At 43.6% G+C, this 21,870-nt stretch overlaps 1 protein-coding gene across 1 annotated transcript; it reads left to right on the plus strand.

Annotated features, from left to right (window-relative positions):
- Positions 1-18,000: 18,000 nt before the first annotated feature.
- Positions 18,001-21,054, plus strand: LOC310771553 (olfactory receptor 4B13-like; the record flags this gene model as incomplete). The annotated part of the gene is made up of 3 exons (XM_083631917.1): positions 18,001-18,356; positions 19,250-19,523; positions 20,752-21,054. The coding sequence occupies 3 exons, from the start codon at positions 18,001-18,003 to the stop codon at positions 21,052-21,054; spliced, it is 933 nt and encodes a 310-aa protein (XP_083488043.1).
- Positions 21,055-21,870: the final 816 nt, after the last annotated feature.

Consider the following 21,870-nt stretch of genomic DNA (forward strand, 5'->3'; position numbering starts at 1 on the left):
GTTGTTACAGTCGGGAGAGCGACGCTCGTGTCTCCGAGTGAGCGAGAGGGGTTACCGCCGGGGGAACCGGCCCAGCCTAACCGCTATACACCCCCTAACGTTGCACTGCGGAGAGCCGAGGGGAAGATCGACGCCGGTGGTGTTCGCTCTGCTGTCCTCAACCCTGGAGGAGGGGGACGGAAAAACGAGCGGAGAGCCGAGGGGAAGATCGACGCCGGTGGTGTTCGCTCTGCTGTCCTCAACCCTGGAGGAGGGGGACGGAAAAACGAGCGAGTGCGAGGCCGGGAGGACGACGCCAGGGTCAGCTGGAGAGTCGACGGGCGCGAGTGGAGACCGGAGGACGAGGATGTCGATCCGGTGCTCGTTCGTGCATTTGGCTACTGGAACAAACAAAAAGGGGGGTTTAAAAGGGACTAAATGTGGGAAATGTGGGTTGAATTTAAATGTGTGAAAAAGCAAGGAAATAATGAAAACTAGACATTATGGAGTGCCTAATGGGAAACTAGACATTATGGGGGTACCTAATGGAAAACTAGACATTACGGAGTACCTAATGAAAAACTGGACATTATGACGGGGGTGCTGAAAAGAAAAGACTTTGTTGGGGAATTAGAATTTGATGTGGTGATGGGAAAAAATATTGTGTTGGGTGTGTTTTGGTACAGGGGGATGTGTGTGGGTTGTGCATGTCGCGTGGAAGCGACATTAAATTTGTGTGGGGGATATGTAGCGTATCGGGTAATTACGTGTATTGGGGTGTTTCCGTGCTTGGCTAGGAACTGATATGTGTGGGTGTGTTCCTAGGGGGAAGGGGATATATGTGACCAGCGGCCGGGGCGGAGGCCAGTCAGGCCAGGGTGGGCGAGCTGACCGGGTGGTTTAGAGCTAGCAGCGAAGCTAGCTGCTAGGAGCGTGTATTGTGAAGACAAGAATAAAAAGCCTGTACCAACTTCAAGTCTCCAGTTCCTCTGGACGAATACCCACTTCGTTACATATGTATCAGAATGTGTACATTGAGATTCAGCCCTCTGACAATACATATTGACAGAGAATGTTATGGTAATAAATATTCTTTCATAAGACATCTTCCTGGACTCCTGGCTTCAAGTTCATTTGGTTTATATTGTTATATATACATTTAGCGGATGTAGAGTGGTTAAAATTCCATTCTCTAACAGCTACTATACAACTTGTGTTGTTCTTTTCAGGCTCTAGCTAACGTAACCTCGCCGCGTCAAGCTAACTGCAACAAAGACGTTTTTTGGCTCACTTATTTCCGGTGTTGCTTCCTGTTCCTTGGTTTACGCCCCCATGACAAAAAGCGGGGTGAAAGGTGCCCAGACTACTCTCACTCTGTCCCTCAATGAGGAGGAAGCTGCTGACATGACTGTGACTTTTAAGGGGGATGGACATGATCACACCTACACAATACTTTTGGGCATAAACACGCCTATATGGAGGTTTGCACCGAGATGATGCCAAGCGCAGCGGGCCGACAAGCCCACTAGGGATTTGCGTGGCGCTATTCAGGCGCAAAACGGGCGCTAGTGCAAAATTACCACCTTTGTGACGACAGAGCCCCATGTGCCGCAGCACTGATCACAGATAGTGCCACTTCAAGCGATCGAATGCTTTCTCAGCATCTAAGGAAAGCATGGCACATGGGGTTGGGCTATTGGAAGATGAATCAATAATATGTAAGAGCCTGGGAATATTGTCTGACGATGAGCCGGATTTGATAAAAAACAGTTTGGTCTGGGTGTATGAGTTTATTCAGGGGCTCCAGTCAAAGGGCCAGCACTTTAGCAAATTGTTTGACATCAGCATTCAGGAGAGAGATAATTAGTGGTACTTAGCACAATCTTTGGGATCTTTGCCTTTTTTCAAGAGCAGATCATCCCTGGAGAAATAACCAATATTTAGTGCATAATTAATCATATTGAGAATCAAAAGACCAAGTTGAGGCCAGAAAGTTAATAAAGATTCAGGAGGAATCCCATCAAAACCTGGAGATTTGCCTCTGTTCATAGTACTGTATGTAATGCGGCTTCCAATTCCAATGGGAAAATGAAAATTAGCAAAAAAAGAGTTAGACTTAGAAGAATCAGGTGATATTTCAGAGCTATAAAGATTAGGGAAAAAAGTGTGAAACATATTGTTGATTTGCGTGGGATCTGTCACCAAATCCCCCTGTGGTGATGTTATATTGGCAAAGTTCTCACAGGCTCTGAGACTCACAGCTAGTGATCTGCTAGTGCTAGGGCGAGCACATTCAAAGTAATGTTTCTGACGTGTGCGATGTATGAGAAATTCAGCGCATTGCCTGAGCAGGGAATTAATGTAATTTCTGTTCCATTGGGACAACAGATCAGGAGTTATATTAGAGTGCATGGCCTGCTCAAGTTGCATGAGGTTTTGTTCCAGGTTTTGTTCTAATTCATATATCCTGCTGTGACATGTTTTATGCAAATTGGACGCAAATGCAATACAGTTATTTCTGATGAAGCCCTTCACTGCGATCGTGGATCGTCTACTGAGTTGTCATTAAAAGTGATGAATTCAGCAAGAGCAGTTTGAAATTGGTTTATGAAACTGTCTTACTGTAACAAGGAGGTGTTAAACTGCCACCGCGGTGCCCAGTTTCTTTGCACAGTAAGGTTGGCCCTGCAGATCACAGCCTTATGGTCAATACTGACGTTTTCAAGGTCTTTGGAAATAAAAAATAAAATGTATTCTAGGGAAGGAGTGATGTCTTGCAGAGAAAAAGGAAAAGTCTTTAGATGTGGGATTAAACATATCAATCAAAACAACATTGTCAGCCCATTTCTTTATTGCAGTAGATGCTCGCCTCTGGTCTCTCACGTCAGCTGTAGCCGTCCTAACTGTCGAGTGATCCCATACACCATTAAAATCCACGGCAATAATTAAACGATATTCCACCAGATCACACATCACTTGAGTTAACAGATAGTAAACATTAACATCAACATTTATATTTTAGGCTAGGCCAGACTATACCGGGTATAGTTTGGTGGAGGGTTAATCTGGCCTGCTAGGCCGGTCCGACTTACTAGGAAGAAGGTACCCCTGTGGAAGGGAGTGGTGGAACTCATAGGGGGTAACATGACAACTCACTGAGTCCCTTTATGAACCCAGAAACTGTGTGGTCTGCCTAAGGCCCGCCCACCTGCCTTCAATGGGAAGGACTAGGGTGTAATAAACAGTGTGTTTACTTATCCGTGGAAGGCAGGTCCCATTGGACAAGGGTGATTGGAATGTTGCAGTGACTGCAGATTCAAATAATGAGCGGAATCTGGTTCAAGTCACAAAACAGGGGGCATCAAAAGGGGCCTTGCATGCATGGGATGTGCTGACTGACGTAGAAAAAAGCAGTGAAATTTCACCTTTGCCAGCCTAGTGAGCCACTCGCATACCTCGCGAGAGTCTCCCTATTGTTAACCCTTTCTCCTGCTGTGCTCCCGATTGGTAATTTCTCTCGTTCATCTCCAAATTTCGATCAAATGGCTGTAGCAGGCTCAATTTTAAAGCCAGAGTGAAGTATCTGGTGTCATATGAAACTATGACAGAACCAACGCATCCATGTAGCTTGTCGAGAAGGTATTATGATTAATTATCCAAAGTTAGGCAAAATCTTGGCGAGGGAGAAACTGGCATGGCCATTTTGAAAGGGGACCCTTGACCTCTCACCTCAAGATATCTGAATGAGAATGGGTTCTATGAATACACACAAGTCTCCCCTTTACAGATAGGGTAGCATGAGCCCTTTAACACAAGGCAGTACAAATTGACACTGATGGACCTTTGACGGACCTGACGGATCTGATTTATTAATTTATGTATATGGGGAGGGGGGGCGGGGGGGGGGGGGGGGGGCAATACCCCAGAAAACCTAACTCTTTTTCACAGAAGAATGTTGGCAGGTATGCACTTGTGGTACACAGGATGGTGGATGGTAGCCCCTTGACCCTGTTGTGACTCAGGTTCAAGAGGCATACATGGATATTAACAAGTTTAGACCATGGCAGGGGTCGAGGGTATGCTGGTGTATGATGATTGGGGGAAAAACCCTCATATAGCTATTCACGAGTTTCATGGTGAGTTTCCAGCTGCCGGTTGCCTGTTTCCGCCCAGGACCGTTCATAGCGAAAGAGACTGAAATATTATAATCAGAATAATTCTTGTGACTTTGTAACTACAGTACATGGCTTGTAATGGAGCCCCCCAGCATAATTTCACACGTGCATAATTGTACAACGGAGTGACAATATCTTGAATCTTGAAAGAGAGAGACCACTAAAGCTCCGTTCAATGACCAAATAGAGTTCCGGTTTGAACGTTTAGCCTTCAAAATAAAAGTGGCCGCTATGCAACCACATACTATTTTTAGCAATTTCAGCTAAAATAAGCAGTAATTGACATTCATCTCATTTTTGTAAAATATCGCCACTATGCAACCACACAACACTACTATTTTTAGCCATTTCTTTGACAGAAAGAAATGTAAACAGGAAGTCGATACCCGGCTACCGCTAAGAATCATGGGAAACGTAAGTCCAGGAAAAAGGTGAATACCCAACCTAGCTGCCTCCTTGGTAAAATATGAGACCCTCACTTTCTTCACCCAAAGTGAGATTTTAATGGGACACTTCATATTGGCCCAAAAGTCACAAGAAAACCTGTTGTTTCTGTAGGAGTCCTGACAGCTGGTTGATGCACTGACTTACTGTTCACCTGTTGGTCTGTCAACCACATGCTGTGTGTGTGTGTGTGTGTGTGTGTGTGTGTGTGTGCCTTTTGTAACGGCGAGTACAGATGCAACACGTTCTCACTCCGAGCACGTAGCATATTGACGCTTTGTCCCGTCCCTTGTGCGTCGCTTGTTACTAACATGGTACCCTTGAGCGACACATGAAACGACTTGGGCTTTCCGACTAAACTCAATGCAAACCCATGGAAGTCATCTTTGACGCTTATGGCAACTGCTCCCCCATTAGCCTAACTGCTCCCCCATTAGTCAACTGCTCCCCCATTAAGATCTGGAGGGAGGTTAGGTTTAGACGTGGAGGGTGGGAGAAGTTAGGTTTAGGGTTTAGTTAGGGTCTGGGGGAGGTTAGGTTTAGGCATGGGGGGTGGGAGAGGTTAGGGTTAGGGTCTGGGGGAGGTTAGGTTTAGGCATGGGGGGTGGGAGAGGTTAGGTTTAGGGTTAGGGTCTGGGAGAGGTTAGCTCCTCCAGACCCTAATGGGGGAGCAGTTGACTAATGGGGGAGCAGTTAGGCTAATAGGGGAGCAGTTGCCATAAGCGTCAAAGATGACTTCCATGGGTTTGCATTGAGTTTAGTCGGAAAGCCCAAGTCGTTTCATGTGTCGCTCAAGGGTACCATGTTAGTAACAAGCGACGCACAAGGGACGGGACAAAGCGTCAATATGCTACGCGCTCGGAGTGAGAACGGGTTGACATATGACACATTTTACTCAGACAATATCCGTGCTCGTTAAAAGTACATTATCGTCATGAGCATTTGGCTAACCCCTACTCTAAATCCACCCCCACACCTCAACCCTAACCCTAGGTACACCTCCAATTGACAATAATGATGTCAATAGACCCTTTTCACAGCAAACGTTTCGAAGTGGTAAAGTAGGAAGTAAAGCAATACCATTAACTCATTGAGTGCCAGCCACTTTTGGAGAACGGACGCTCCCAGTGCCAGAGTTTCAGAGCGTTTTCAGTGATTTCTCGAGGCCCACAGAATATTGTGTGATATTACTATGTAAACACCGAACACGCACAAAGAACAAGGAGACTCTATTGTATCATCAGCAAAAAAAAGTTTATTGATACCATTTTCCGTTCTTTAGTTATGAGCCGGAGAAGATAGGTTGTTTTGAGCAAAAACATGCGTTTCAAATTAGAAGCTGAGTTATTCCGCCTTTTGTGAAATGAAGCATTTCAAGCACATTCACTGAGTCTGAAGCTAATATTTTCTGATGTAGTGACGTGGTGTAGTTGTGTGGTGCCCTGCGTGCCCCACCCCCCTCTCCCCCCCTCAGCTGCAAACTCCTCCCCACACTAACACACAGCCTAACACGCACCCAGTCTATTTTCGGAGTGCTCCGTTTTTGTGCGCCGGCTCCCAGCGCGACACGGAAAAGCCACACCGGACTGCTGAAAATGGTTTGGCCCTTCGGCGTCGGGTGCTGCTTTTCTGGCGGCTAATCGTGTGGAGAAACTATGCAGACAGACAGACAGAGGCAGAGGGGCTCAGTTGTGGGCACGGATTGACTGCTGTTCGCAGCCAACGTCAGCTCCAGTCAGAGCCATCTACTGTATATGGCTCTGGCTGCAGCATGAGCGGTTTCTCTTTCATCACGGGGATTTTTCCTGTTGTTTTCCTGACCTTTCTCTAATCTGGAGAGCACTGTCGCCACCTAATGAGTCCGTAAAATAGGTTATACACCTTCAATAGCTACAATATTTGTACAGGAGATGCAGGAGGCTTTGATCCACGTCCCACCATCAAAAAAACGCATTTGACGTCGATCGACGTCATTGGCACTCAACGTCACTATTTACTTTGACGTCGATCGACGTCCTTGGCACTCAATGAGTTAATGATGGCTCCACTCCATTTAGGTGTTCCAGTGCCAGGGCCCTCATTATTTATTGGTTATACCTTTGCTTTGCTCCCTGCTTTACAAAAAGGGCCTATTGCCTATCAAGTACTTCTAAGCCACAACATAATTTTCTGGAATTTTCCAAGCTGTTTAAAGGCACTGTCAACTCAGTGTACAGTAGGTAAACGTCTGACCCACTAGAGTTGTGATATAGTGAATTGTAAGTGAAATAATAATCTGTAAAGAATTATTTGAAAAATGGATGGTGTCATGCACAGAGTAGCCTAGTCCTAACCAACTTGCCAATATATAATAGTTTAATAAAAATTTAACAATTTAAGTTTGTTAACGTGAAATCTGTGTAGTGGTTAAAAAATATGTTTTAATGACTCCTTCAACCTTAGTGTATGTAAACTTCCAACTTAAACTCTAGAACCAGCATCCTTCCAATCATGAAACGGCCCAGTTCCATATCTGGCTGTCTTTCTGCCTGTCTGTGTGCAGTCTGAAGGGAGGTCATTACAGTATGAGCAGAGGTGAGTCTGCTCAGGCTGATTGGTCTCACTGGTTAATTTGCTTCAGAGGGAATAGGAGACACTAATGGGTTGTTGTGAAGCTAAATGTTCCTGGTCAAACAAACATGTTGTCAGGCTGAGATGACCATCTGCTGCCCTGAGGGAATTCATTATGAGCTCCAGTGAGCTAACTTCCCCTGACGCCTGCCTGGGGACAGGAGCCTGCAGGCTGCATGCTCAACTTACAACAAACTAACTTTGTACAAAATGCCTTTCATTCATGAATATTGTATAAAATGTATGTAACATTTATTTATTTATTTATTGTTTTTGCTTAATTGTAAGTACATGTATTTAGGATTTTTTTGGGGGGGGCAGCTGCAGATAGGCATCCACTGCCTTGCTCAGAGACACTTTGTCAGGGACATAGCATTGGCCAATGTACTGAGAGTGTAACCAGTAGTGTGACATTATTGTTCAGGAGGAGCGACTCTATAAGACAGAGCGTGAACAAAAATAACAATGGCTATTTTTTGTTCTCGCTTAAACCAAATGTTTCATGGTCACTCAAGATTCTCTGGAAGACTTTTTGGCTTGGTTCGAGCCTTAAAACTCGTTATATTTGGATTTATCAAAATGTCTATGAAGAAAATGGACGAGGAACTTACTTCCGGGGCAAACGTACGGCATGTAAAGTCACGTGCCTGTTGAGCTCAATACCAGCACTTTAACAGCGAGCTTTTCCTATGCAGGTTTTTCCATCTCTGCTTGTTTTTAACCCTGGAAGTGCTGTACTATTTCACAAGGTGCGTAACAGCGCTGAAAACATGGATTGCAGGAAAAACGCATCATTGGCGGGGAAGGATTGTCTCATGAATGAGGAGAAATCTTGTCAATGGTGGGGGAAGAGTTAAAACAAGGTGATGCCTCTGATAATTTTAAGTGATCAAAAACAGTTTACATGATTATTTAAATTAATAACACCGATGACCAATATTGCAAAATTAAACATTTTCATGCATGTTCCTGCTCTCCCGTCTCAATTGACAAATCGTAGCTCCAGACCGTTTTTAAGAATAGAGTCGAAATGTTGAGATTAAAGTCGAAATTTCGTGAATAAAGTTGTAATAATGTAACGAGAATAAAGACGAAATGTTGAGAATAAAGGTCCTTACACATCGCAAGTTTTTTTTTCGTGCGATTAATTCGCACATCAATAATATTTTCCGAACCTATCAGTCAATGCAACCGTGCATACCAACGGCGAAGTTTCGCTGAGCGTTATTGCTGTGTTTAGGCAACACTAGGAGGCAGTGATGGTGATAGAGCGCGTCGTGTAACTGTGGACAACCTGTTGTTGAAATGTGACATTTTATGTTTGCAGGAAACCTTTCTACCCAGGCAGGACCTGGGTAAACTGAACTGCTTTAATGATAACTTTTACGGGGCTGGGGAATCCACAACTGACCTGTCTATGGGTATTGTAAGGGGCAGAATAGCAGGAGGCGTGGCTATCCTCTCGCATAAGAAGCTGAACTCTGTAATTAATGTGATCAGGCTCGAAACCGATTGGTGTATTGCCATACAGGTTAAGCTTGATGACAGAGAATTTATCATCCTGAATGTCTACACACCTTATGAATGTTATCAGAATGAGGATGAATACCTGAATAGACTAGCTTTCGTAAATTATTTTATTTCGGATAGCCTGTCTTCAAGTATATATGTGGTAGGTGATATGAATGCGGATTTATCTGACAGAGGTTCTCTGTTCGCTAAACACATGCTTCAGTTCTGTATGGATAACTGTCTTACTCTGTCCAGCCAGCTGCTTTTGCCAGCGGATAGCTACTCATACATAAGTGAAGCATGGCACACCACATCTTGGCTGGACCACTGCATCAGCACCGCTGATGCACATGCCACCTTACAGTCAATGGAGATTCTGTATGAAGCTACTGTGTCTGATCATGTTCCATTTGTTATGTCCTTGGATACAGATAGGCTCCCTAAAATGTCTGAGGAGGCCAATGGTCTCAGTATTCCCAGAGTAGACTGGGCAAAGATAACAGAGTATGATGCTCTGGCTTTCTATGGGAGAACTCATGATCTTTTGAGTGTTGTCTATTTGCCCATAGATGCTATTCTGTGCTCTGATGTAAATTGTAATGTTGCCTCTCACTCTAATGACTTATGTAAAATGTATGACTGTATTGTGGGAGCTTTGCGTGAGGCAAGTACTCCACTCCTCACCCACCCTAGTAAGGCATGTAACATCAAGCCAGGGTGGAATAAATATGTAGCTGCACATCATGCAGAAGCCAAGGAGGCTTACAGGTCCTGGGTTCTAGCCGGCAGGCCTAGACAGGGGCAGGAGCTGGAGTTTAAAAAGCTCACCAATGCCAGGTATAAGTATGCAGTCCGCTATATAGGTAAGCATGAGCAGACCATGAGAGCTGACTCTATGGCTGAAAAGCTGCTGGGTAACGATGTCACAGGCTTCTGGAAGGAGGTTAAGGCTCTGAACAGGGCCGGGGCATTGTTACCCTGCACCATAGAGGGAGTCTCTGGTGCTGCTAATATAGCTGAACTGTGGAGGCAACATTACTCTGTCCTCTTCAACTGTGTCAAAAGTAGTCCTTATAATGTGGGCACCATTGTGAATGACGATGTAGTGTCTGTTACAGCTAAATAAGTTTACCTGGTGATATTACAGCTAGCCGATAACAAAGCATGTGGATTAGATCATATTTCTGCTGAACATCTCAAGTTAGCTAGCCCCAAGGCTGCAGCTCTTCTTGCCATGTGTTTTAATGGCTTTATGACCCACGGTTTTCTGCCGCCATCTATGTTGTCAGTCACTCTGGTGCCTGTTATCAAGGATAAGACTGGCAAAGTTGAGAGCCTAGATAATTACAGGCCTATTGCCCTAGCCAGTGTGATTTCCAAAGTATTTGAAATGGTTTTATTAGATCATTTAAATTTGTTTATATCCAGCACTGACAATCAATTTGGCTTTAAGGCCAAGCATAGCACTGATTTGTGTATCTATGCATTGAAGGAGGTTGTCGAAGCCTATAAAAGGCAGAACTCTTCTGTTTTAGTTGGTTTTATAGATGCATCGAAGGCTTTTGATCGAGTCAATCATCATAAGCTGTTTCTAAAATTAAGTCAAAGAGGTGTGCCTGGCAGCATAATATGCATACTGGCATACTGGTATGCCAACCAGAGTATGCTGGTAAAATGGGGCAATAGTGTTTCTACCCCTTTCTGTGTTGGTAATGGGGTACGGCAGGGGGGGCTACTCTCCCCTGTTCTCTTTAATTTATATATGGATGATCTCTCTGTCCAGCTAAGAGACTGCAGAACAGGATGTATGATCGGTAACGCCTTGATTAACCACCTTATGTATGCGGATGACCTGGCGATCTTCTCCCCCAGCAGCGCTGGGTTTCAACATCTGCTGAATATCTGTTCTGATTACGGGGTCCAATTTGATGTTAAATACAATGCTAAGAAGAGTGTTGTTATGATCTGTAGAACGAAAGAGGACCGGGATCTTGCTTTTCCTGTCTTTCTTTTGTCTGAGCATGCTCTATGTGTCTGTGACAAAACCAAATATCTGGGCCACTTCATCACTGACCATATGGGTGATGATGATGATATGTATAGACAGCAGCGTGTGTTATACATTCAGGCTAACATGTTGGTCAGGAAATTCCACTCCTGTTCTGATGATGTAAAGATCACACTCTTTAGGGCTTATCTATACTGCCCCCTTGTGGGCAAAGTTTAAGAAGGCAAGCATGCATAAACTTCAGGTTGCCTATAATGATTGCATGCGCATCTTGCTGAAAAAGCCCAGGTGGAGCAGTGCTAGTGACCTGTTCTGTAAGGCGGCGGTGGCCACTTTCCAGGCGCTCCTGAGAACTCTGAGGTACAGGTTCATCTGTAGATTGAACGTGTCTCAGAATGTTATCATTAAGTTGCTCACTGATCCTGGGCTAAGCACTGTGAGATACCAGTCACATAGGTGGAAACTCTGGTATGACTCTCTTTTATAATGTACTTTTGTTCTTTTATTGTGCCCTTATGTGTTTTTTGTAATTGTGTATGTGTCATCTATGGACCAAGCGTCTGCCAATAAAGGTTTGATTGATTGATTGATTGATTGATTTAATTTTTTCGAACCACAGTCGATTTTTCTGAAATTCGCTTCCGACGTACACACCCGTGGCACTAAGGTATCGGACCTATCAGTTCTGTCATTATCCTCCAACCCTCTCAGATCACTACCTCATTAAATTTAAAGTTGACCTGCCCCACCAGCAGCCAAGTCAGAATGATACCTACAGCAGTCACCGTATAGATGACTCCACCATCGCTGCACTCACTGACTTGCTACCACAATTTCTTCTCTCCCATGCACATCAACTCTTGATCTCACAAATGATTTTAATTCAATTTTACTCGCCTCGCTGGACTCTACTGCACCCCTGTGCACAAAACCCCGCCGTCCAATAAAATCCTCCTCCTGGTACACTGAGGAGACACGTGCTCAAAAACGAACCTGTAGAAAACTAGAACGGAAATGGCGCTCATCTAAGTTCGAGGTTTTTAAATTAGCCTGGAGTGACAGCCTTTTAAAATACAAACGCATGCTCTCTGCTGCCCGAACCCTTCACCTATCCAATCTCATTAACAACAATAAAGATAATCCGAAATTTCTATTTGACACCATCGCAAAACTTACCCGCCAACCCCCTCCCACCACGAACTCTCCATTTACAGCCAACGATTTCCTCGACTTTTTTAACAGCAAAGTCATCAGTATTAGAGATGAAATCAGCACCTGTCTATCCAATAAGGGCCCAAACCCCTCTCTCAGCCCTCCTCTGAGAGCCCTGGATGAGACTATCACTCTTTCAAACCTCGAGACCATCTCCCTGGAAGCACTCTCCAAAGTAATAATGACATCGAAACCCACAACCTGTTTATTTGACCCTCTTCCCGCAAAACTTATTAAACAACTTTTTCCAATATTAGGCAGCACCATACTCACCATCTTCAATAGGTCCCTGTTATCTGGCGTTGTGCCCACGTCCTTCAAATCAGCAGTCATCAAACCATTACTCAAAAAAACAAATCTCGACCCTGACATCTTAAACAACTTCAGACCAATATCAAATCTCCCATTCCTCTCCAAAGCCCTTGAAAAAATAGTCTCAACCCAACTAATTGATCACTTATCTAACAATAGCCTCCTCGATCCCTTTCAATCCAGTTTTAGATCACTCCACAGCACTGAGACTGCTCTCACTAAAGTCACCAATGACCTTCTGCTAGCATCTGACTCCAATTCCTCCTCACTCCTTATTCTGCTGGACCTAAGCGCTGCCTTCGATACAGTGGATCACAACATCCTGATAGATCGCCTATCCCAATATGTGGGCATCTGCGGTACTGCACTCACGTGGATAATTTCGTACCTGTCTGATAGAACGCACTGTGTCTTCCATAAAAGCACAACATCAACCTTCTCCTCCGTACAGTTTGGGGTACCGCAGGGATCTGTCCTGGGTCCATTATTTTTCGGCGTCTAGCTACTGCCCCTTGGCGACATCTTCCGTAGTTTTGGCATTCATTTTCACTGTTATGCCGATGATACACAAATCTACATACCCATTACACCCAACAATCGCTCCCAACAGGCAAACCTCAACTCCTGCATAACTGCCGTCACAGACTGGATGTCGCAGAACTTCCTGCGCCTAAATGCCAACAAAACTGAGCTTCTCGTCATCGGTCCAAAAACTCAACTTCCACTCCTCGCTGACCTTAGCCTAACCATTGACAACTGTGTAATTACCCCGACTTCGACTCTGAAAAACCTTGGTGTAACCTTCGCCTCTGCGCTCTCATTCGATGCCCATATTAAATCAATAACCAAGACTGCATTTTTTCATCTCCGCAATATCACAAAGATCCGCCCCCTTTTAAGTCCATCAGACGCAGACATTTTAATTCATGCATTTGTTACGTCGAGACTTGACTACTGTAATGTCCTCTTCTCTGGCCTACCAACTCGGGCCACTAGGAACCTACAGCTTGTACAGAATGCTGCGGCCAGAATACTAACCAAAACCTGGAAGTTCGATCACATACAGTAACTCCGGTTTTAAGTGCCCTCCACTGGCTCCCAATCCAGGCCAGATCTTTTTCAGATCAGATTTTAAACTGCTTTTATTAACCTATAAATCCTTACATGGGCTCGCACCGCTATCTATCAGAACTCATCCCATATGCTCCCGCTCACAGGAGGGAAACTATCTCACCATGCCAAAAATTAAAAAGATAACAGCAGGTAGTAGAGCATTCTCTTATCGCGCTCCACACCTCTGGAACCAACTTCCCCGATCAGTTAGGGATGCGGGTTCCGTTGAGGTCTTCAAGGCCAGACAAAAAACCCACTTATTTTCTCAATCGTATGACACTACCTGACAGTGTATCATCTGCCTACTGTAATTATTTTTCTATCTTGTATTGTGGCTATTTATTAGTTTTCTATTTCCTGTTCCTTATTCTCTTCTATCTTGTATTATGGCTATTTTTCTATTTCCCTGTGCTTGAATCAGCCCTACGTTCTAACTCATATTCTGTTTGCATATCTATTTTTACATTCGTTTCAAAATGTACTGTTGTGTAATGCCTTGCTTGTAAAGTGTTTCGAGACCATGTTCATGGTGATTTTACACTTTAAATAAAGTTGAATTGAATTGAATCTGTGGCTGTGATTGACAGGTGGGTCAAAACTTTTTTCAAAACAATTTCGTGCCGTATATTCGCATCGCTATTGATGTGTAAGGACCTTAAGACCAGACAGGCTAATAGCGCAGCCTCGCTGGTCTATTTGGATTCCCAGGGACACAAGTTAACATGTCTTAAGACCAGAGAGGCTAAAAGCATGGGCCTATGGCTGGGCCTAGAGACACCCAGGCCAGCCACCCCCACCTCCAGGCTGCCAAAAAACTGAAAAATCAACTCCATCAAAACAAGTTATAGGAGAGCACCGCCCACAGTGTGTAGCCTACATACTGTACATAGCTCATTCTCCGACTCAGTCAGTGGTAGGCTATATCCTGAGTTTCTGAAGTGTTGCAACTGTATTGATCGCAATGCAATGACTTTAGTTTATCATACCCACCCATCCATATGCCAGAGCGCATTGGGACCTTTGCAGTGACAATGCCTGTGTCTTCACTGTGAGTCTTGAATATGTGTCTAATAAACTCATTGTGACAATTTTTTTCAAATTGGTTGAGTACTCACAGAGATAGCCTTGTTTACAGCTGGAGCAATGTGCTCAAACAACTACACAGTGTAACCGAGTCGGGCAATTGCGCACCGCATCGTCAAAACACGTTCGCTAAGAAAACTGATTGTTTTGGGCTAGGAGGCTCAAACTGTCAATAGTGTCTGGCAACATGGAAATTACTCTATATATATTTAGCTGATTGATGGATAGTTTCCCATTCAGTCCCTCTGTTTTGGCTGCTTCTTCCAGTTCCAGTTTTGGGACATGGAAGAGTCTCCAACACAGCGCTGTTGATGAGACGAGAGAGGGGAAATCCTCTGTGGTGAGACAGCGTGAGCTTCACTGTCTTGCTGGTTGCCCCTCTGTCTGCAGCTCCTCTCTCTTTCTCTCCTCGCCTACTCGTATGCCCCGGAGAATAATATTCATGTATAGAGTCGTCTCCATGCAAGCTTCTTCCATGTCCCAAAAGTGAACTGGAAGAAGCGGCCAAAACAGAGGGACTGAATGGGAAACTATCCATCAATCAGCTAAATATATATAGTAATTTTCATGTTGCCAGATACTATTGACAGTTTGAGCCTCCCAGCCCAAAACAAACTGTTTTATTAGTGAACGTGTATTGACGATGCGGTGCGCAATTGCCCGACTGGGTTACACTGTGTAGTTGTTTGAGCACATTGCTCCAGCTGTAGACAAGGCTATCTCGGTGAGTACTTGACCAATTCGATTCTTTTTTGTCACGATGAGTTTATTAGACACATACAGTGTGGAAAATAGGGTCCCTGTTGAAAAAAACCTAAATTATCCTTTAAGCAAACAACGGTTTCACCAACAGAAATAGAAGCGGCCCCGCGCCTAGGCAAGCAGCCAGCAACTCCTGTTTATTTATCCTAGTATGTGGCAGCCTGACTGTCCAAGACAAATTTGCCTCAGGAGTCTAAATAAAATAAGCTTGAATCTTACTAGTTTCATCCACGTATTTGACTCAACCATAGCAGGTAGGCCCAATGAAACCTTTCCTACAAATGTGGTTAGATTTTTAATAACTTAAGTTCAGGAACAAGACCACGCCTCAAGCTCACATTCAACTTCCGGCTTCACCCTACAATATACACGCCTGCCGCAACCTCTCCTTCATGTCTCAGTTCTCTCATCCCACCCTCCCAACCCTTTGCTCTTCTCCTTCAGTACAGGAACCCCATAAACGCCTGGATCATCCCCAGTCTCTAAGCACTATCCATCCCTCCCCTCGATCATCCTTACATCCCATTACCCTTGATCCCTATCATTATTCATTCATTCATCATTCATTCATACCTCCACCCTCGATCCTTTCTTCCCTCGGCCCATATCCATCAATAAATCCTTTAAATATATTTAATTGTGGCGTGGTCTTAGTTAGTGAAAGATAATTGTGGTCAGAGTTGGACATCTCTTTGTCAGGAGGATTTTTACATCTCAGTGGGGAGGGGCGGGGCAGCAGCCTCCTTGATGACATCAGATGGGTTAAGCTGCCACTCACCCAGCTGCCTGTCGCTGTGACGCGTCGCCATGCCTTCGGAGCTCCATAAGAGGCTCAGGATCGGAGTGCTATGCTGCTGTACAGCACAGACAGCCACTGAGGACACTTGACCTCCTCACTATTAGTTGCTTGTAATGTTGGTGATCATTTGATGTTATGGTTGGACTCATTCTAGGTTTCTCATAGTTAATCTAAATGACTCAAATCTAAAATAGTGTTTTTTCCTCACTTCACTTTTCTTCTACAATGTCCTGAACTGAGCGTTGGGGCTGGAGGACGGTTTCTTCTAGGACACTGTGACTCATTGCAGCTTCACACACTGCATTCAGTGTTGCCAGATTGGGCAGTTCTGCCCAATTGGGCTACTTTTGATTACATTGGGTGGGGAAAAATAGTGTTGGGCTAGTCGCAACATTTAGTGGGGTTTTGAAAATATTGTGAAAATAATATTACCAAACAAGCTGTCATTTTATGGTTAAAACACAGATACCAAATTCAGTAAATTCTGTTGCATCCACTCACTCATATTATTGAATAATTTAATTTCAGAAATATTTCATTGACATGAGTTGGTATTCAATCGTAGTTTACCAATCACGTTGCTCAGTCTTCTTCTTATGATTCAGACAGTATTGCACTACTTCTTTATTGCCATACTTTTTTGTCACACTGTTTTATATTGTAATTTTCTGCCACAACATTTGCACTGTGACTGATTCATATACTGATCAATTTAAAAACTTTTTCGTGGCTGTGTGTGTGCACGCATGCATGCGAGTGAGAGCCTTCCACCCTATAGTTTTTAAATAGGTTAGGATTTAGGTGTTTTTTGTGGCTCACATTTCATGCCAGTATTTGATCCCTTCATTGTGGCCCCAGAGGTGCATTTTGCAATTGGCATATTTGGTTGTCTGGCTGCACTCTTTGTGGGTTGCGATCCTGTTTACCTAACATTTTATCTTTGGTTATTTGATGCAGATACGAAGCATTGTTTGATCTTTGGTTATTTAAGCTTTGTTTGATCTTTGGTTATTTGATGCAGATACAAAGCTTTGTTTGATCTTTGGTTATTTAAGCTTTGTTTGATCTTTGGTTATTTGATGCAGATACGAAGCTTTGTTTGATCTTTGGTTATTTGATGCAGATACGAAGCTTTGCTTTATCTTTGGTTATTTGATGCAGATACGAAGCTTTGTTTGATCTTTGGTTATTTAAGCTTTGTTTGATCTTTGGTTATTTGATGCAGATATGAAGCTTTGTTTGATCTTTGGTTATTTGATGCAGATACGAAGCTTTGCTTTATCTTTGGTTATTTGATGCAGATACGAAGCTTTGCTTTATCTTTGGTTATTTGATGCAGATACAAAGCTTTGCTTTATCTTTGGTTATTTGATGCAGATATGAAGCTTTGCTTTATCTTTGGTTATTTGATGTAGATATGAAGCTTTGCTTTATCTTTGGTTATTTGATGCAGATATGAAGCTTTGCTTTATCTTTGGTTATTTGATGCAGATATGAAGCTTTGCTTTATCTTTGGTTATTTGATGCAGATATGAAGCTTTGCTTTATCTTTGGTTATTTGATGCAGATATGAAGCTTTGCTTTATCTTTGGTTATTTGATGCAGATACGAAGCTTTGCTTTATCTTTGGTTATTTGATGCAGATACGAAGCTTTGCTTTATCTTTGGTTATTTGATGCAGATATGAAGCTTTGTATGCTTATGATGTGCTTGCTATTGCATATGTACTGGTTTCATACAGGTCTTTAGCAAGGTTATGAATTGGGCTAGTTTTTATTGAATTGGGCAGTTTTTAACTTGTGATTGGGCTGGAAACTGTAAATCAGATCTGGCAACCCTGCCTGCAGTTTGTTGTCATTGATGTGGTGTGTGCGTGTGTGTTTGTGTACATATGCCTGTGTATGGTGGAGGGGGCGTAACGTCATGAACAGCCTTGAGACGGTCTTGTTTTGTGAGAAAGCTGAACTCACAGCTGCATTCTATCTACAAACATGGAAAATAAGTCAGAGATTGTGCTTCTGCTGAAAGGTTTAAATGAAACTCAGACAACCAGACAAATCTATTTTGCATTTACTCTCATCATCTACCTCTTCACCATCTTTATTAACTTGACCCTCATCGTTACAATTTTTCTGGAGAAGATGCTCCATGAGCCCATGTATCTATTCCTGTGTAACCTGTGCCTTAACGGAATATACGGTGCTTCTAGTTTTTATCCAAAGCTGCTTCATGACCTTTTGGCTGACACTCACGTGATATCACACCCTGGCTGCCTAACCCAGATATTTGGTGTTTACTCCTATGTTTTCTGTGAATTTACCAGTTTGACAGTGATGGCCTATGACAGGTATGCAGTGGTGGAAAGTAACTAAGTGCATTTACTCACAAACTTTTTTGTTTTTTTCAAAGATATATTTATTGGTTTTACATGTATGTATATATACATATATATAGTATTTTCATACATACATATTTGTAAACCTCTCCCCTATTGAACACGTGGCAGTAAATAAAAAGAAAGGGTCTCAAGAACTTCAGTTACATTCTGAGGTACTTGTATATTACTTGAGTTTTTCCATTTGATGCTGCTACTTTATACTTCCACTCCAGTACAGTTAAGAGGGAAATATTGTACTTTCTACTCCACTACATTTATCCGACAGCTTTAGTTACTTTTCAGATGATGATTTGACACAATGGATAATAAGCTTTTAAAAATACATTGTTACAGATTAAACCTGTGGTTTCCAACCTTTTTGACATCTTACAAAAAGCAGTGTGTAGTCGGTGTCGCATTTCACATGTGTATGAATCATTAACAGCTCCACCAAAAAGTGATTTTCCCCTCTAAACCTCAATAGTTTAATTTGGTTCAAATGATCCAATATTTCAGCAGAAATCAAACATTAGAGAAAAAGTCCTAAAACTGAAAACAGATTTGTGTTTTTCTTATTTCCTCTCGCATAAAATCATCTCACAAGCCCTCAGAATTATCTGGTGACCCTTTGGAGGGGTCCGACCCCTAGGTTGGGAACTATTAACTGTATAGTACTTGAGTGAGTAATGATGTCATATAAACCAAACCACTACTTTTACTTTAATACTTTAACATTTTGCTGCTAATACTTATGTACTTTTACGTGAGTAGGATTTTTCATGCAAGGCTTTTACTGTACTTGTAATGGAGTATTTTGAGATTGCTGTTTTGGTAATTTAAGAGTACTTGTTCCACCCCTGCAGGTACGTGGCTATCTGCCAACCGCTGCAGTACCACGCAGTCATGACGGCGGGGAAGGTGGGCCAGCTGCTCGTGCTCACCTGGCTGTTCTCTCTGCTGGAGACATCGGTGGGCGTCTACCTGACAGGCCGGCTGCCCCTCTGCGGCCGAAACATCGACAAGCTCTTCTGCACCAACTGGGACGTGGTGAAGCTGTCCTGCAGTGACACCACGCTCAACAACGTATACGGCTTCCTGCTCATCCTCTCACACTCCGTTCAGAGCCTCAGCATCCTGGTGCGTATTATCATCCCAACAGGCTCAACTTACAGATTCGAGTTAGCGCTGCTGCCTCACAGCATGAAGGTTCCAGGTTCGAACCCCGGTCCGTCCCAGGTCCTTTCTGTGTCGAGTTTGCATGTTCTCCCTGTGTTCATGTGGGTTTCCTCCTGCTCCAGTGTCCTCCCCTCCATCAAAGACATGTATGTTAGGGTTAATACTCCTGTCAAATACATGCATGTTAGGGTTAATACTCCTGTCAAAGACATGTATGTTAGGGTTAATACTCCTGTCAAAGACATGCATGTTAAGGTTAATACTCCTGTCAAAGACATGTATGCTAGGGTTAATACTCCTCTCAAAGATATGTATGTTAGGGTTAATACTCCTGTCAAAGACATGCATGTTAGGGTTAATACTCCTGTCAAAGACATGTATGTTAGGGTTAATACTCCTGTCAAAGACATGCATGTTAGGGTTAATACTCCTGTCAAAGACATGCATGTTAGGGTTAATACTCCTGTCAAAGACATGCATGTTAGGGTTAATACTCCTGTCAAAGACATGCATGTTAGGGTTAATACTCCTGTCAAAGACATGCATGTTAGGGTTAATACTCCTGTCAAAGACATGCATGTTAGGGTTAATACTCCTGTCAAAGACATGTATGTTAGGGTTAATACTCCTGTCAAAGACATGCATGTTAGGGTTAATACTCCTGTCAAAGACATGCATGTTAGGGTTAATACTCCTGTCAAATACATGCATGTTAGGGTTAATACACCCGTCAAAGACATGCACTCCTATCAAAGACATGTATGTTAGGGTTAATACTCCCAACATCCTAATAACATCTAGGCTTGTGGACCCCAGGAAGAATAGCTGCTGCAATGCTGTAGCTAATTGGGATACTAATAAACTTAACTTATCTTGAATTGAATCATGCATATTCAAACACGTCATACTGTACATATATGCATTGCATGCTATTTCTGCCTCATATCCATACATACAGTAGTAAAGTTATACAGTACAGAAAAAAACACCCCTACTCCTTTAATGACTTACATTACTTGACTGTTCGCAATCCTGGGGCATCGCTTTCAGACGTTGTGGGAAATTCTGTTGGACGTCAAAAAAAAAGGGTATCTTCCACGTCTGTATAATGCAGAATTTGAGCTGTTGGAAATGAGAATGGGCTGGAATTCTCCATGAGAATGAAACAAAATTATGTAATTTCTTGCAGGTGTCATATGTGCACATCGTCAAAACCTCTCTGAAGTCGAAGGCGGGCAGGAGGAAGTTCGCCCAGACATGTCTCCCTCACCTGGTTACGCTCATCATCTTCACCGTGTTCCTGTTGTTTGACGCGCTGTACTCGCGGTACGGCAGTGCAGGCTCGGGCCTGCAGCCCTTACAGAATGTGCTGGCCGCAGAGTTCCTGGTGGTTCCTCCGCTCCTCAACCCCATCATCTACGGCATGAACCTCCAGCAGATCCGTTGCAGGATCGTCCGGATCTTCACTCACAAGGTCCACGCTGTGAGCTGAGCCTCGTTCACACTCTCTGGACATTACTGTATAGGATGCACAATGATATTGGCATGTCATCGGTATCGGACGATAAAGGCGTTAAAATGAAATATCGGCATCGCCCCTGAACATTTGTTCCGATATGACAGGCCGATAAAATGACGCTTTAACACGTTGAGTGCCATGGACGAGATATCTCGTCTTACATAATCCAACCGTTGAGTGCCATAGACGAGATATCTCGTCTTACATAAACATTTTTTTTTTTTGACGGTGGGACATCGATCAACCCCTTTTACGTCTCCTATAGCAGAATTGGAGGAAGAGAATGTGTATAATCTATTTTACCGACCAGCTAGGTGGCGACGGTGCCCTCCCGACAGAAAGAAAGTCAACCAAAAGCAGCCGCCTCCCGCGGCTGCTTCCTCCATTCTCAAGGAAATGGCTTGCCGATTTTACAGTCATCAGTCACCAGACTCGCCGCTCTCGGGCCGCGCCAGCAGCAGCACACGGGGGATTGCAAATTTGCATAATATATTATGGGTAAAACACACTTTGAAACGCCCGCAGAAAGGCCAGAATCGCACGCATTCCGAAAACCCAGAAACGAACGAGCCTCATTCTCATACTGTAGGCGGGGAGGGAGGCTGCTCAAACTCGCTGCCAGGGAGGGAGGCTGCAGCAGAGCACTCGCTTGTGACAAACGCAGGCTGAAAGCCACTAGACACGCCCACGGAGGGAGGAGTTGAAGGAGAGGGCGTTCGGAACTATATTGTTTGGATGTCTGATCTCTCACTGATGCCAAAAATAAATGGTTAAAGTGACTGTTCTGCC

This window comes from Poromitra crassiceps, assembly GCF_964638095.1.
Source record: "Poromitra crassiceps genome assembly, chromosome: 2".
Lineage (NCBI taxonomy): Eukaryota > Metazoa > Chordata > Actinopteri > Beryciformes > Melamphaidae > Poromitra > Poromitra crassiceps.